Source organism: Oncorhynchus gorbuscha, linkage group LG26 (assembly GCF_021184085.1).
Source record: "Oncorhynchus gorbuscha isolate QuinsamMale2020 ecotype Even-year linkage group LG26, OgorEven_v1.0, whole genome shotgun sequence".
NCBI lineage: Eukaryota > Metazoa > Chordata > Actinopteri > Salmoniformes > Salmonidae > Oncorhynchus > Oncorhynchus gorbuscha.
The window spans coordinates 2,622,683-2,640,683 of record NC_060198.1 but is presented as its reverse complement, the minus strand read 5'-3'; the positions used below and the strand labels follow the sequence as shown (position 1 = coordinate 2,640,683).

Genomic DNA, 18,001 nt, shown 5'->3' with positions numbered 1-18,001 from the left:
CAAGCGTTTGAGCTGCGTTGTGGATGGGTTTGTTGCTGCTGTTTCAGGTAGCACCATTTCACGTGTCTGTTGGATGCAGTGCTGTGGTTGCACAGTGGTCAAAAAACCCACAAAGACAAGAAATGTCAAATAAAAAGGAGCGTCGTTCAAGGGCCAAAATGTGTTGATATGGCAAGTAGACTTCTTGACATTCCACAGAGTCTGTGTCCAAATTACCACTTGTTCCCAAATGGGTTTTTAAGTCCAGCAGAACATTGACTTCAGACACAAGACCAGAGCAAACACTCAAACACACAGAACCAAACAAGGTTTTAAAACTCAGAAAACTCATCAGACAATATTCTAATATATATATTAGAAATGTAAGTGCATTTCTGATGCTAAAATATGGGGTTGTTTTTTTGTTGTTTGATTCTAAAATAACTTAATCAATTGTTTGATTTAAAAAAGGGGGTCTTATTCCCTTCGATTATGTCTGCAATAAAACCAAGATAATGCTGATCCCAGCATATAAAAATACATCCTTTTTCATCTTCAGTTTCAATCATTCATAAAGCCAACCAAGTCCAAATCTAATCTCAAACCATTGCTCTTATTCAGATTCTCAAAATAAAGGTTGGTTCTGTGTTTGGATCGATCTCTGTTCTTCATGTACCCGTTATCGGGACGATACGGGGGGTTGGACCTTCTGCTTGGGACGGAGGGGGGTTGAGGGGTTCCGAGGGGGGAGGGTTGTTCTCAGACTGGGGTTTGAGGTTCAGCAGCGAGTTGGAGCAGAGCGACGGATGGTGCGATGGCGAGGGGTTACAGACAGGAAGTTAGAAGGATGTCAGGGCGCCACTTGAGGGATGCCATGGCGATGGTGTATTCGGCGATGATACATGTAGATGGGTGACATGACGACACACAACAGGGGTGGTGGATGGAGGGGAGGCCAAGGTGTTTGTAGGTTGGAACTGGGGCTGGAGACAACTCTAATCGGCCGGTCAGAGAAGGCGCTGAGTTTGACGAGACGCTGGATTAACGTCTGCCCTCGTAACCTTCGTCGCTGGACAGGTTCAGGTGGTTGGTCTTTGGATGTTGATTTAGCCCCCCGAGGTTGCAGATTGGAGCCGGGGGGGAGGAGTCTACACCCAACAGCCATCTCCTATGAGGAGGATCCGGAGAAGGCTGAGGAGAGTTTGAGGATGCTGCAGCTGGAGTAGCCCTCGTCGCTGGCTAGACTCTGAAGGCTGCTGTGGTCGTCTAGATCGCTGGTGGAGGCCGTAGAAACCGAGTCCAGTTCTCCGTGCTCCGAGAACTCTGTAGACTCCACGTCCACCTCAATCTCCTCTGTAGAGGGCGAGGGAGGTGGGAGAAGGGGAGGGAGAGAGAGAGAGAGAGAGAGAGAGAGAGAGAGAGAGAGAGAGAGAGAGAGAGAGAGAGAGAGAGAGAGAGAGAGAGAGAGAGAGAGAGAGAGAGAGAGAGAGAGAGTAAGAGAAGAACGTTGGAATAACACACTTGAAACAAGAGCTCCTTGGAACTAAACAGGAACACTACTAAACGGAGAAGTTTGGTTTGTTTCCACACAGAATCAAGCTTTCTGGTTATCCTAAGAATAGGGTACAAGTGTGCAAAGTCCACATCTCTTTAACTGATGTGCTTATGTGTGTGATACAATGAAAAAAAGACTGGAATCTGACAAAGATCCCTTTCGGCGGTCACGGCCACTCACCTTGGTCCGAGTCCGAGTGCTCGGAGGAGCAGAGGGTTGAGCCCACGCTGTCCATGCGTATCCTCTCTCCCTCCCCCGGCCCAGTGCCTCCTACCCCGGCCCCGGTGCCCCCCTGCAGCAGGTCCAACTGGCGCTGGAGGTGCCTCTGCTCCCTCTCCAGACTGTCCAGCTGGTTACGGCTCTTACGGTCCGCCTCTTCAAGTTTCTAGAAGAGGGAGAGAAAAGAGGAGAGAAGAGAGAGAGAGGAGAGAAGGGAGAGAGAGAGAGAGAGAGAGAGAGAGAGAGAGGAGAGAGAGGAAAAGGGAGAGAGAGAGAAGAGAGAGGATAGAAGGGAGAGAGAGAGAGAGAGAGAGGAGAGAAGGGAGAGAGAGAGAGAGAGAAGGGAGAGAGAGAGGAGAGAATGGAGAGAGAGGAGAGAAGGGAGAGAGAGAGGAGAGAAGGGAGAGAGAGAGGAGAGAAGGGAGAGAGATAGGAGAGAAGGGAGAGAGAGAGAGGAGAGAAGAAAGAGAGAAAGAGGAGTGAAGGGAGAGAAAGAGGAGAGAAGGGAGAGAAAGAGGAGAGAAGGGAGAGAGAGAGGAGAGAAGGGAGAGAAAGAGGAGAGAAGGGAGAGAGAGAGAAGGGAGAGAAAGAGGAGAGAAGGGAGAGAGGGAGGAGAGAAGGGAGAGAAAGAGGAGAGAAGGGAGAGAAAGAGGAGAGGAGGGAGAGAGAGAAGGAAGAGAGAGGAGAGAAGGGGGAGAGAGGAGAGAAGGGAGAGAAAGAGGAGAGAAGGGAGAGAAACAGGAGAGAAGTGAGAGAGAGGAGAGAAGGGAGAGAGAGAGAAGAGAAGGGGGAGAGAGAGGAGAGAAGGGAGAGAAAGAGGAGAGAAGAGAGAGAAAGAGGAGAGAAGGGAGAGAAAGAGGAGAGAAGGGAGAGAAAGAGAAGAGAGAGAGAGAGGAGAGAGAGAGCATGTGTTTAGTTATCTTGAACAAATTGGATTTGTATACCTGTTTCCAAAGAGCACCTGCCTCCTCCACCACACCCTCAGAGAGATGACGAGTTGCTATCCTTTGTGTGTTCCTTTATCTATTTAAAAGGATATTTTACCAGGTGTGTTCAAGTTTCTATAGGAGGGAGAGGAGAGAAGAAAGAGACGAGAGAGTGTGGTTATGAATAGATTTGAATGTATATATTTTAGCGGGTAAGGTTGAGAGAGAAGATATTCTCAGAGGGATAGTGACAGTGGGAGAGGGGGATGAAGGGAGAGATACCGATAGGGAAGTAGACTAAAAATTGGCATGAAGAGAGAGGATGAGAGATAGAGGAGTCAATGAAACCGCCAATCAATTCTCCAAACGCTACAACTCCAATGTCAGACTTTAGTATCCTGTATCCGGACTCTAACCTTTGGAAGGGAAATCACCCAACAGTCCACCACAGAAGTAACGTTCTGTCTTTCCGGACTTGGCGTTGTTTATCTTGTATCAGTGTTTTGTTTACGATGCGTTTGTTTACTACTGCTGTTACACAGAGTCACGTCAATACTTGATAAAGACTAGAGCTGACAGTTACAGCACTGAGAGAGAGAGAGAGATGAGAGAGAGAGAGAGAGAGAGAGAGAGAGAGAGAGAGAGAGAGAGAGAGAGAGAGATGAGACAAAGAGAGACAAAGAGAGAGAGAGAGAGAGAGAGAGAGGGGTAGAGAGATGAGACAAAGAGAGACAAAGAGAGAGAGAGAGAGAGAGAGAGGGGTAGAGAGATGAGACAAAGAGAGAGAGAGAGAGGGGTGAGAGTGAAGGAGAGAGAGAGAGAGAGAGAGAGAGAGAGAGAGAGGGGTGAAAGTGAAAGAGAGAGAGAGAGAGAGAGAGGGGGAAGAGAGAAAGAGCGAACGAGAGACATGCAACAACAATGCGACCCTTCATTCCATGTTTCTGTGTCATTGTCAGGGTCAATGTTATTGATCTTCATTCCCATGTTAACCTCATTCAGGTGGCTGTCAGTAGTGGGGAAGCTGCACGGGCCATAGATTCAGAACAAACAACATGTTTTTCATTAAGAGCCCAATGTTCCCTCTCATTTTTTCCGGCAGTGAGAGAATTTCAGGTCGGCTGAGCGCAACTTCCAGCGCGTGTTTACTGTGAACACTGAGGCTGTACCCGCTTTAAGTTACAGTTTTAACAGTGACCAGGTAGACATCGGTGGCTATTTGATCATAATGAGGACTACCAGAGTGGCCTAACATAAACTAATAGGGAGAATATGTATCACATTACATTTAAACATGGAAATGGCTGTTCTATCATTCAGCCTACAGTAGCAGACAATGTGTGGTGTTCAATGTTGGCCTACATTCCATGAGAGGTTTGAAAAACACATGCAGGGCTTGACATGAACCTGTTTATCCTGAACAATTTGTTGTTTGATGCAAGAAACCACTTTCCAAAATAAAATGAATTATTATTTCCATACCGGAATCAGACAAAGGATGCTACCCTCTGCCTATTGGCTACTTAGCTTATTCAAGACCGTCTGAAAATAAAAAAACTGCCATAAAAAAGCTCTTTACCCGACTCGTGTTCAAACATGCCAAGAAATGTACACGTTTTGTTCTCTTGTAGGAAGCAATCACTGCCACGTTGCTGACTACAAATGATCTAGAACTGGGCTAACAACTCACTAACTAGCAAAGAATGGGAACAAATGTTCACACGTGGCTACATGCAGCTCTGGCTTTGATTTCAAAACAAGCGCATAACGATCGCAGCCGCTCATGCTGTAAAACAGTCCAGTTCAAAGTGAATGGCACAAAACCATATTTGAAAATGGTCTATTTGCATATAGGCCTATTGAAGCTCTGATTGGTTATGGCGCACCGGACTGTGTAGAGTCCTGGACTGTGTAGAGTCGTGCTGTCACGCCCTGACCATAGAGAGTGTCATGCTGGTAAAAGAGGACCCAAAAGCGACTTAACAGAAGCAGAGTTTAATAATGTTCAAAACGGAATAACTGACATCCTCTAGAATTGTAGAGGGGAAAACAACTGGAGAAGCGGCCACAGACTGCAGGTCGCTCCGGGTAGGCGCAGGCCGCAGTCGACTGAGACACCTGCTCACACGCAGCGTCTGATGAAGGCACAAAACACGACAGAACAGGGTGATACACAATCACGGCAAAAAACACGACAGGACAGGGCGAAACGCAATCACAGCATGGAATATACAATATAAGGAACCGACGGAACAGGAACGGATTACAAAGGAATAAATAGGGAATCTAATCAGGGGAAAGGATCGGGAACAGGTGTGGGAAGACTAAATGATGATTAGGGGAATAGGAACAGCTGGGAGCAGGAACGGAACGATAGAGAGAAGAGAGAGCGAGAGAGTGAGAGAGGGAGGGGGAGAGAGAGGGATAGGAGGGAAAGAACCAAATAAGACCAGCAGAGGGAAACGAATAGCATGGGGAGCACAGGGACAAGACATGATAATAAATGACAAACATGACAGTACCCCCCCACTCACCGAGCGCCTCCTGGCGCTCTCGAGGAGGAACACTGGCAGCAACGGAGGAAATCATAGATCAAACGGTCCAGCACGTCCCGAGAAAGAACCCAACTCCTCTCCTCAGGACCGTAACGAAAAACGATAAAAAGGGAAACTAGGGTACTACTCTAAAAAAAAAAAAATGAGAACTAGGGACAGACTGAGACACAGCAAGGGCAGGGACAAGAACAGGAGAGATGCGATGGCAGGGAACAGACTGAGACCCAGCAAGACCAGGAGCAGAAGCAGAAAAAAATTACCAGACTTCTTCTGCGCGCAGTCTGAACACGCAGCCACGAAACGGCGCGTGTCACGCTCCTGAGTCGGCCACCAAAAGCGCTGGCGAATAGACGCAAGAGTGCCTCGAACACCGGGATGACCAGCTAACTTGGCAGAGTGAGCCCACTGAAGAACAGCCAGACGAGTGGAAACAGGAACGAAAAGGAGGTTACTAGGACAAGCGCGCGGCGACGCAGTGTGCGTGAGTGCTTGCTTAACCTGTCTTTCAATTCCCCAGACTGTCAACCCGACAACACGCCCATAAGGAAGAATCCCCTCGAGATCAGTAGAAGCCACAGAAGAACTAAACAGACGGGATAAGGCATCAGGCTTGGTGTTCTTGCTACCCGGACGGTAAGAAATCACAAACTCGAAACGAGCGAAAAACAACGCCCAACGAGCTTGACGGGCATTAAGTCGTTTGGCAGAACGGATGTACTCAAGGTTCTTATGGTCTGTCCAAACGACAAAAGGAACGGTCGCCCCCTCCAACCACTGTCGCCATTCGCCTAGGGCTAAGCGGATGGCGAGCAGTTCACGGTTACCCACATCATAGTTGCGCTCAGATGGCGACAGGCGATGAGAAAAATAAGCGCAAGGATGAACCTTATCGTCAGACTGGAAGCGCTGGGATAGAATGGCTCCCACGCCTACCTCTGAAGCGTCAACCTCGACAATGAATTGTCTAGTGACGTCAGGAGTAACGAGGATAGGAGCGGACGTAAAACGTTCTTTTAGAAGATCAAAAGCTCCCTGGGCGGAACCGGACCACTTAAAACACGTCTTGACAGAAGTAAGAGCTGTGAGAGGGGCAGCAACTTGACCGAAATTACGAATGAAACGCCGATAGAAATTAGCGAAACCTAAAAAGCGCTGCAACTCGACACGTGACCTTGGAACGGGCCAATCACTGACAGCTTGGACCTTAGCGGAATCCATCTGAATGCCTTCAGCGGAAATAACGGAACCGAGAAAAGTAACGGAGGAGACATGAAAAGAGCACTTCTCAGCCTTTACGTAGAGACAATTCTCTAAAGGCGCTGTAGAACACGTCGAATGTGCTGAACATGAATCTCGAGTGACGGAGAAAAAATCAGGATATCGTCAAGATAGACAAAAACAAAAATGTTCAGCATGTCTCTCAGAACATCATTAACTAATGCCTGAAAAACAGCTGGCGCATTGGCGAGACCGAACGGCAGAACCCGGTACTCAAAATGCCCTAACGGAGTGTTAAACGCCGTTTTCCACTCGTCCCCCTCTCTGATGCGCACGAGATGGTAAGCGTTACGAAGGTCCAACTTAGTAAAGCACCTGGCTCCCTGCAGAATCTCGAAGGCTGATGACATAAGGGGAAGCGGATAACGATTCTTAACCGTTATGTCATTCAGCCCTCGATAATCCACGCAGGGCGCAGAGTACCGTCCTTCTTCTTAACAAAAAAGAACCCCGCCCCGGCCGGAGAAGAAGAAGGCACTATGGTACCGGCGTCAAGAGACACAGACAAATAATCCTCGAGAGCCTTACGTTCGGGAGCCGACAGAGAGTATAGTCTACCTCGAGGAGGCGTGGTCCCTGGAAGGAGATCAATACTACAATCATACGACCGGTGAGGAGGAAGGGAGTTGGCTCGGGACCGACTGAAGACCGTGCGCAGATCATGATATTCCTCCGGCACTCCTGTCAAATCGCCAGGTTCCTCCTGAGAAGTAGGGAGAGAAGAAACGGGAGGGATGGCAGACATTAAACACTTCACATGACAAGAAACGTTCCAGGATAGGATAGAATTACTAGACCAATTAATAGAAGGATTATGACATACTAGCCAGGGATGACCCAAAACAACAGGTGTAAACGGTGAACGGAAAATCAAAAAAGAAATAGTCTCACTGTGGTTACCAGATACTGTGAGAGTTAAAGGTAGTGTCTCAAATTTGATACTGGGAAGATGACTACCATCTAAGGCAAACATGGGCGTAGGCTTGTCTAACGGTCTGAAAGGAATGTTATGTTTCCGAACCCATGCTTCGTCCATGAAACAACCCTCAGCCCCAGAGTCAATCAAGGCACTGCATGTAGCACCCGAACCGGTCCAGCGTAGATGGACCGACATAGTAGTACAAGATCTAGATGAAGAGGACTGAGTAGTAGCGCTCACCAGTAGCCCTCCGCTTACTGATGGGCTCTGGCCTCTTACTGGACATGAATTAACAAAATGTCCAGCAACTCCGCAATAGAGGCACAGGCGGTTGGTGATCCTCCGTTCCCTCTCCTTATTCGAGATGCGAATCCCTCCCAGCTGCATGGGCTCAGTCTCAAAGCCAGAGGAGGGAGATGGTTGCGATGCGGAGCAGGGAAACACCGTTGATGCGAGCTCTCTTCCACGAGCCCGGTGACGAAGATCTACCCGTCGTTCTATGCGGATGGCGAGAGCAATCAAAGAGTCCACATCTGAAGGAACCTCCCGGGAGAGAATCTCATCCTTAACCACTGCGTGGAGTCCCTCCAGAAAACGAGCGAGCAGCGCCGGCTCGTTCCACTCACTAGAGGCAGCAAGAGTGCGAAACTCAATGGAATAATCCGTTATGGACCGTTCACCTTGGCATAAGGAAGCCAGGGCCCTAGAAGCCTCCCCACCAAAAACTGAACGGTCAAAAACCCGAATCATCTCCTCTTTAAAGTTCTGGAATTTGATAGAGCAATCAGCCCTTGCCTCCCAGATAGCTGTGCCCCATTCTCGAGCCCGGCCAGTAAGGAGTGAAATGACGTAAGCAACCCGAGCTCTCTCTCTAGAGTATGTGTTGGGTTGGAGAGAGAACACAATCTCACACTGCGTGAGAAAGGAGCGGCACTCAGTGGGCTGCCCGGAGTAGCAAGGTGGGTTATTAACCCTGGGTTCTGGAGGCTCGGCAGGCCAGGGAGTAACAGGTGGCACGAGACGTAGACTCTGGAACTGTCCAGAGAGGTCGGAAACCTGAGCGGCCAGGTTCTCCACGGCATGGCGAGCAGCAGACAATTCCTGCTCGTGTCTGCCGAGCATGGCTCCTTGGATCTCGACGGCAGTGTAACGAGCGTCTGAAGTCGCTGGGTCCATTCCTTGGTCGGTTCCTTCTGTCATGCTGGTAAAAGAGGACCCAAAAGCGACTTAACAGAAGCAGAGTTTAATAATGTTCAAAACGGAATAACTGACATCCTCTAGAATTGTAGAGGGGAAAACAACTGGAGAAGCGGCCACAGACTGCAGGTCGCTCCGGGTAGGCGCAGGCCGCAGTCGACTGAGACACCTGCTCACACGCAGCGTCTGATGAAGGCACAAAACACGACAGAACAGGGTGATACACAATCACGGCAAAAAACACGACAGGACAGGGCGAAACGCAATCACAGCATGGAATATACAATATAAGGAACCGACGGAACAGGAACGGATTACAAAGGAATAAATAGGGAATCTAATCAGGGGAAAGGATCGGGAACAGGTGTGGGAAGACTAAATGATGATTAGGGGAATAGGAACAGCTGGGAGCAGGAACGGAACGATAGAGAGAAGAGAGAGCGAGAGAGTGAGAGAGGGAGGGGGAGAGAGAGGGATAGGAGGGAAAGAACCAAATAAGACCAGCAGAGGGAAACGAATAGCATGGGGAGCACAGGGACAAGACATGATAATAAATGACAAACATGACAGTGAGACTTTTTATTCTCTATTTTGGTTAGGGCGGGGTGTGACTAGGGTGGGTAATCTAGGTTGTTTTATTTCTATGTTGGCCTGGTATGGTTCCCAATCAGAGGCAGCTGCTTATCATTGTCTCTGATTGGGGATCATATTTAGGCAGCCATTTCCCCACTGTGTTTTGTGGGATCTTGTTTATGTGTAGTTGCCTGTGAGCACTTCATAGCTTCACCGTTTGCTTTAAAAAAATAGTTTTGTGCGTTTCGCGAATAAAAAGATGTGGAACCCATATCACGCTGCGCATTGGTCCGAATGTTATTTCGACGATCGTGACATGTGCCTGTATCGTACGCATGACTGCTCTGATACGATCACAATTCCCACAGTGAAGGGAAACGTCGATAATGGGGAAACTCGGCTCAGAGGGAACATTGGTTACTACTCAAATATGTTGTTGGAGTTTAAATAGTAAAGCTTCATAACTCAAATAAATCAATGGAAAATGTCAAATATTTGTCATACATATTTAAAGCATTTGGAGAGCTGTTTTAGACTTGAACAGGTCACACGTGTGTGTGTTTTAGACTTGGACAAGTCATACGTGTGTGTGTTTTAGACTTGGACAAGTCATACGTGTGTGTGTTTTAGACTTCAACAGGTCATACGTGTGTGTGTTTTAGACTTCAACAGGTCATACGTGTGTGTGTTTTAGACTTCAACAGGTCATACGTGTGTGTGTTTTAGACTTCAACAGGTCATACGTGTGTGTGTTTTAGACTTCAACAGGTCATACGTGTGTGTGTTTTAGACTTCAACAGGTCACACGTGTGTGTGTTTTAGACTTCAACAGGTCATACGTGTGTGTGTTTTAGACTTCAACAGGTCATACGTGTGTGTGTTTTAGACTTGGACAAGTCATAAGTGTGTGTGTTTTAGACTTCAACAGGTCATACGTGTGTGTGTTTTAGACTTGGACAAGTCATACGTGTGTGTGTTTTAGACTTCAACAGGTCATACGTGTGTGTGTTTTAGACTTGGACAAGTCATAAGTGTGTGTGTTTTAGACTTGGACAAGTCATAAGTGTGTGTGTTTTAGACTTGGACAAGTCATACGTGTGTGTGTTTTAGACTTCAACAGGTCATACGTGTGTGTGTTTTAGACTTGGACAAGTCATAAGTGTGTGTGTTTTAGACTTGGACAAGTCATAAGTGTGTGTGTTTTAGACTTGGACAAGTCATACGTGTGTGTGTTTTAGACTTGGACAAGTCATAAGTGTGTGTGTTTTAGACTTGAACAGGTCACAAGTGTGTGTGTGTGTGTTTTACAATTGAACAGGTCACAAGTGTGTATGTGTTTGTTTTACAATTGAACAGGTCATAAGTATGTATGTGTTTTACAATTGAACAGGTCATAAGTATGTATGTGTTTTACAATTGAACAGGTCATAAGTATGTGTGTATGTGTTTGTTTTACAATTGAACAGGTCATAAGTATGTATGTGTTTTACAATTGAACAGGTCATAAGTATGTGTGTGTTTGTTTTACAATTGAACAGGTCATAAGTATGTGTGTGTTTTACAATTGAACAGGTCATAAGTATGTGTGTGTTTGTTTTACAATTGAACAGGTCATAAGTATGTATGTGTTTTACAATTGAACAGGTCATAAGTATGTGTGTGTTTGTTTTACAATTGAACAGGTCATAAGTATGTGTGTGTTTGTTTTACAATTGAACAGGTCATAAGTATGTGTGTGTTTGTTTTACAATTGAACAGGTCATAAGTATGTGTGTGTTTGTTTTACAATTGAACAGGTCATAAGTATGTGTGTGTTTGTTTTACAATTGAACAGGTCATAAGTGTGTGTGTGTTTGTTTTACAATTGAACAGGTCATAAGTGTGTATGTGTTTGTTTTACAATTGAACAGGTCATAAGTGTGTGTGTGTTTGTTTTACAATTGAACAGGTCATAAGTGTGTGTGTGTTTGTTTTACAATTGAACAGGTCACAAGTGTGTGTGTGTTTACAATTGAACAGGTCATAAGTGTGTATGTGTGTGTTTTACAATTGAACAGGTCATAAGTGTGTATGTGTGTTTTTTAGACATGAACAGGTCATAAGTACGTGTGTGTCCGTGCGGTATAGTTACCTTAATATGTGATTTGGCTTTGTTGAGCAGCCCCAGGGTAGTGTGGCGGTTACAGTCTTTTCCCAGAGGGATGAGGGCCTTCAACCTCTCCAAACACAGACGTAGGTGGGCTCTCCTGGAAGAGAGGAACACACACGGAGAGAGAGAGGGGGGGTTGAAACATAATATTGAATGATTCAGGAGCCAGATACAGTAGCTAACAAGACAACACATAGGTCCAGATGATACTGAGAGAGAGACAGACAGACAGAGACAGAGAGACAGACAGAGACAGAGAGAGAGAGAGAGACAGAGAGAGAGACAGACAGAGACAGAGAGAGACAGACAGAGACAGAGAGAGACAGAGACAGAGAGAGACAGAGAGAGAGAAAGAGAAAGAAAGAGAGAGAGACAGACAGACAGACACAGAGAGAGAGAGAGAGAGAGAGAGAGAGAGAGAGAGAGAGAGAAAGAGAGAGAAAGAGAGAGACAGACAGACAGAGACAGAGAGAGAGAGAAAGAGAGAGAGAGAGAGGTGTAATGGTGTTTCCTGCACCCTACTCAGTTTTACTTCCCCCCTCCGTGACTGACCACATGACCTGACTAATAAAATGTAAATGAAATTGTCTGAGCCCGAATTACACCACAACACGCACAATCTCAAATGACACAGAGAGGTGTAATGGCATTTCCTGCACCCCATCCCACTGCAGTTCTCCCTCTCTGACTCATTATAATCATAGCTAGCTAGACTACATTACGGAAGGTAGGACAGTATACCTAGGTAATGGCTGAGTAGAGAGGTACAGAGAGATCATTGAGGGTGTAACAAAATAACCTGTCCTTTAGGCTGCTGTGAAGAGATATTTTAGCTAACCTAGGGCATTAGGCTGCAGTGAAGGGTTATTTTAGCTAACCTAGGGCATTAGGCTGTAGTGAAGGGTTATTTTAGCTAACCTAGAGCATTAGGCTGCAGTGAAGAGGTATTTTAGCTAACCTAGAGCATTAGGCTGTAGTGAAGAGGTATTTTAGCTAACCTAGAGCATTAGGCTGCAGTGAAGAGGTATTTTAGCTAACCTAGAGCATTAGGCTGCAGTGAAGAGATATTTTAGCTAACCTAGAGCATTAGGCTGCAGTGAAGAGGTATTTTAGCTAACCTAGAGCATTAGGCTGCAGTGAAGAGGTATTTTAGCTAACCTAGAGCATTAGGCTGTAGTGAAGAGGTATTTTAGCTAACCTAGAGCATTAGGCTGTAGTGAAGGGTTATTTTAGCTAACGTAGAGCATTAGGCTGTATTTAAGAGGTATTTTAGCTAACTTAGAGCATTAGGCTGTATTGAAGAGGTATTTTAGCTAACTTAGAGCATTAGGCTGTAGTGAAGAGGTATTTTAGCTAATCTAGGGCGTTAGGCTGCTCAGACTAGGACATTCAAAGTGTCTCGGCCCGGAGGCTAGATTACAACCTAAAGAGACCAGCAACTACTCAGAAACGACTCTCCTCTGTGTGTGTGTGTGTGTGTGTGTGTGTGTGTGTGTGTGTGTGTGTGTGTGTGTGTGTGTGTGTGTGTGTGTGTGTGTGTGTGTGTGTGTGTGTGTGTGTGTGTGTGTGTGTGTGTGTGTGTGTGTGTGTGTGTGTGTGTGTGTGTGTGTGTGTGTGTGTGTGTGTGTATATGTCTCTGTCTGTCTGTGTTCAACTATGTGAAGAACGTGAACGTTATGCCTCTGGGTTGTGTGGGGACAGGATGGGAGGGCAGCACTGCTTATAACACCTAAATAATAAACGTGTGCACACACACACACACACACACACACACACACACACACACACACACACACACACACACACACACACACACACACACACACACACACACACACACACACACACACACACACACACACATACACACATGAGCACACACACGTACAAAAACACACGTCTCTATATATGATAAATATCTGTCTGTCTCTGACAGTAAACAGCCCCATTCAGAGGGCAGGCCAGCCCACATTCAGTCTTTATCTCAGTTATCCTAGTGCAGCACGTAGTGTGTGACCATCTCCTCTCACCCAGCAGGCCTACACAGAGATGGACTACGATCAGATTCATCTCTGATCTCTAGCGTGTGTGTGGGTGTGCCCCGGCTTTACACTCGGGAGCCTCGGGTTACATCGGGAGCGGTGCACTCTGGAGCGGCATCGCACGGCGGTGCCCCAGGCTTTACTCTGAGGTTACACTCGGGAGCGGCATCGCACGGCGGTGCCCCAGGCTTTACTCTGAGGTTACACTCGGGAGCGGCATCGCACGGCGGTGCCCCAGGCTTTACTCTGAGGTTACACTCGGGAGCGGCATCGCACGGCGGTGCCCCAGGCTTTACTCTGAGGTTACACTCGGGAGCGGCATCGCACGGCGGTGTCCCAGGCTTTACTCTGAGGTTACACTCGGGAGCTGCATCGCACGGCGGTGCCCCAGGCTTTACTCTGAGGTTACACATCGGAAGCCATTCACTTCAAACGAAAGGAAAGCCAGGGAGCCGAACAGACTTATGTTTGGGAAAGCTGAACCTTATTCAAATCCTCTGGGATGTCGCGTGACGTTAGTGACCAATCGAAGCTCACCACAGCTTCCAACCTCTACTGGATTGGCTGACAATGGCTGTTGATACGTAGCACTACTTAGCATGCTTGCTAGCACCCACATGAGGGTGAGGCTGGCGTGGCTAGGAGAGTGCCGCTTGTATAGCGCTAACAGCAGATTACAGACAGGTTTGGAGACCTCTGGGTTATCACACTATTTGACCTGGAATATGGCTGTAGCACGTCAGTAAAGCTGAGCTGGCTGAACACACATGCTCTCTCACACACAGAGAGAAAGAAAAGAAGGGAGGGGTATCCTAGACAAGTCTAGACATGCCTGTCAGGCTACAGCGTGTGAGGTGAATGGAGCTCCTCCAGACAGTAGTTCTACAGGCCCCTACTCCCCCCTCCCCTCCCCGCCCCTCTCCACTTCACCTCTCACTGATAAAGACAACCATGCACTCTACTGCAGTCTCAGCAGCTGACCCTAGATAACCCTCCCTTACTGGAGGGAGGGAGGGAGAGGGGGGGAAGACGGCAGGCACCGTTCACAGACCTATCTGTCTATCTGTCTCAAGTGAAGGTTAACCTCTTCATGAGTAGGCTAGTTAACCACAATCACTGTAGGTCTATATAGTCACGGCCTCCTGTTCTTTCACGCACAGAACTTGGCCGGATAGAGTTTGAATGCGTAGGCCTATTCTGATAGTGAGTCACAGCAGCTAACCACAGACACCTCCGCACCCATGTGATGACTTCTCAAAGAACATTTCTCAGCCTTGATTTCTACACACGCAAGGTCAATGTGACTAAGGTTAATATCTCTCTCCTTCCCCTCTTCTCCCTCTTCTCTCCCCTCCTCCAGAGAGAGATGGGGGGACAGAGAGATAGAGAGAGGAGGAAGAAGGGGCACGAGAGACAGAAGGAGAAAGAGAGGGAGAGAGAAAATAGAGATGTAGAGAGAGAGATTGACAGGTAGAAACAGAGATCAACAGAGGCGGTGGGGGAAAAGGGGAGACAAACAGAGCGAAATAGAGAGAGTGAGAACGAGATAGAGAAGTATGTCCCTATAATTCTGTCACTGTCCATACACAATGTCCACCAAGGGTGAAATGTTCCTAAACCTCTAAAGTGTGGTTATTTACCAGTTAGGTTTAAGAGTTAATGGTGGTAATCCCTAAAGCATGCTGGGAAGTTGTTTATAGGTCGGGTCAAAGACCTGGGCTTATGCCCTAATAGGTGACAAAAAAATGAATGAGTCGTTTGTGGGCTTAAATACCCGAGTGGGACTAAACACAGGCATTCTGCACTGTAATGTCTTTTGGGGCCTCCTGAGGACAAAATAGCAAACAGGGAATATAGACCTCGTAACGGGGACTTGGTCTCAAGGTTGGGTTCAATTCAGTCAAACTGGTAAGTAAACTGAAATGCAGAGGAAAAATTGGAATTAGAATTTCGGTTTACTTCCTGAATGCAATGGAATTAACCCCAACCCTGCTAGGCCTATCTCGTTACATAAATGGCATTGGGTTTAATTTGCAGTGGTAGGACACTGCAACACCACACACACCAGAGTTAGCTACCGGAAGGATCATGCCAGGACGCTAACCTCAGTGTTAGTAGTGTGCTGGGTATAGATAACCTGCTAAGCTAATTTAGCACTGCAGGGGGTTGGATGGCATTAGCGCCACTCCTTATGAATAGCCTAGCGCTCGCTAGCGTTAGCCCGCCAATGAGCCTTGTTGCTTTAGCTATTGATAGCCTAGAACGTGTGCTAACGTTAGCCTGCCAAAGAGCCCTGTTCTCCGGGTCATCCCATGAATAGCATTACCTAGCGTTAGCTTTACGTGTATGGGGCTCCCATCTGCATCATGCAGATTACATAATGCGTGCTGCTAGCATGCTGATGCTACCGCGAAGTCCTCAGAACTCACACACAGGAAATCAAAGCTAGGATTTTGATTGACAACAAAGGTAAATGGAGGCGTAATGTTGTAGTTTGTGACGCTGATTGCATGATGATGGTACAAACAAACAAATTGTGTGGAGAGATGGTCTTCCGTGCTCTCTAACCTCCACCTCTCTCTTTCCCTCCATTCTATCCATCAATCTTCCTCTCTTTCCTACGCGCAAGCCTGCCTCCAACACAAGGGCAAACCCTTCAGAGAAAAAGGCCATCCGCACTTCAAAACCCTCCTTCGTAACCCGGCAGAATCGCCCCAAGCACTGCTCACGGCTCTTGGCCTACGCACTCCTTCTCTCTCTCTCTCTCTCTCTCTCTCTCTCTCTCTCTCTCTCTCTCTCTCTCTCTCTCTCTCTCTCTCTCTCTCTCTCTCTCTCTCTCTCTCTCTCTCTCTCTCTCTCTCTCTCTCTCTCTCTCTCTCTCTCTCTCTCTCTCTCTCTCTCTCTCTCCTCTCTTCTCTCTCTCTCTCTCTCTCTCTCTGTTCATCACCTCCACAGGTTCTCTCTTCTCTCTCTCTCTTTCATTTACACTTTACATTATGGTTGTGAGGTTGGTGATCATCAAGAGAGTTTGAAAGGAAATAAAAAACTGCCCCGACGAGATGTTGAAAAATGGTTTGAAGAGAGGTTGAAAAGACGTTGAAAGGAAGCTCAGCTGTGCACAAAGACAGGCAGCAAGCCTTTATTGTGGTTGGTGTTTTTAACACTGCTCTGTTCCACCGTTACCTCCTGCAGCTCTACAGAGGCTGTAGTGAGAGGTCTTTATTACACTTATGGTTGTGAGGTAACTGCTGTAGTAGAGGTTGACAGAGGCTGTAGTGGACTGCTGTAGTGAGGTAGTGTCTTTATACAGACTGTTACATTATGGTTGTGAGGTAACTGGTGTTTTAGAGGTAGTAAGGTCTTTGTGTAGACTTACATTATGGTTGTGAGGTAACTGGTGTAGTAGAGGTAGTGAGAGGTCTTTATACAGACTGTTACATTATGGTTGTGAGGTAACTGCTGTAGTAGAGGTAGTGAGAGGTCTTTATACAGACTGTTACATTATGGTTGTGAGGTAACTGCTGTTTTAGAGGTAGTGAGAGGTCTTTATACAGACTGTTACATTATGGTTGTGAGGTAACTGCTGTTTTAGAGGTAGTGAGAGGTCTTTATACAGACTGTTACATTATGGTTGTGAGGTAACTGGTGTTTTAGAGGTAGTGAGAGGTCTTTGTGTAGACTGTTACATTATGGTTGTGAGGTAACTGCTGTAGTAGAGGTAGTGAGTGGTCTTTATACAGACTGTTACATTATGGTTGTGAGGTAACTGCTGTTTTAGAGGTAGTAAGTGGTCTTTGTGTAGACTTACATTATGGTTGTGAGGTAACTGGTGTTTTAGAGGTAGTGAGAGGTCTTTGTGTAGACTGTTACATTATGGTTGTGAGGTAACTGCTGTAGTAGAGGTAGTGAGTGGTCTTTATACAGACTGTTACATTATGGTTGTGAGGTAACTGCTGTTTTAGAGGTAGTGAGTGGTCTTTATACAGACTGTTACATTATGGTTGTGAGGTAACTGGTGTTTTAGAGGTAGACTGTTACATTATGGTTGTGAGGTCTTTTTAGAGGTAGTGACTGTTTACATTATGGTTGTGAGGTAACTGGTGTTTTAGATGTTGTGAGAGGTCTTTGTGTAGACTGTTACATTATGGTTGTGAGGTAACTGCTGTTTTAGAGGTAGTGAGAGGTCTTTATACAGACTGTTACATTATGGTTGTGAGGTAACTTCTGTTTTAGAGGTAGTGAGTGGTCTTTGTGTAGACTGTTACATTATGGTTGTGAGGTAACTGGTGTAGTAGAGGTAGTGAGAGGTCTTTGTGAGGTTAGATGTGAGTGGTCTTTGTGTAGACTGTTTCATTATGGTTGTGAGGTAACTGGTGTAGTAGAGGTAGTGAGAGGTCTTTGTGAGGTTAGAGGGTAGATGTGAGTGGTCTTTGTGTAGACTGTTTCATTATGGTCTGTGGCTTGCAGCATCACATTAACACAGGATGCTGTCTCCCAGTTTAACAGAGTAACTTAAATAGTAGCTTCTGTAATGTTTTGCAGATAAGGCTAATTAAAGGTGGGTTTGTTTGAGAAACAAACACAGGGAAAACCTAGAGCCAAGGTGTAGTCT

The 18,001-nt window shown here is 46.6% G+C and overlaps 1 protein-coding gene across 2 annotated transcripts in view; it reads right to left on the bottom strand.

The window, feature by feature from the left end:
• Positions 1–1,017: 1,017 nt before the first annotated feature.
• Positions 1,018–18,001, bottom strand: part of mxi1 (max interactor 1, dimerization protein) — a 42,899-nt gene continuing 25,915 nt past the window's right edge. For both annotated transcript variants that reach the window (XM_046331505.1, XM_046331506.1), the window contains exons 4-6: positions 11,330–11,444; positions 1,715–1,919; positions 1,018–1,332 (exon numbers count right to left, since the gene is read on the bottom strand). In XM_046331505.1, the coding sequence (XP_046187461.1) occupies positions 1,148–1,332; positions 1,715–1,919; positions 11,330–11,444 (505 nt within the window). In that variant the 3' untranslated portion in view covers positions 1,018–1,147. The remainder of the gene's footprint in view (positions 1,333–1,714; positions 1,920–11,329; positions 11,445–18,001) is intronic.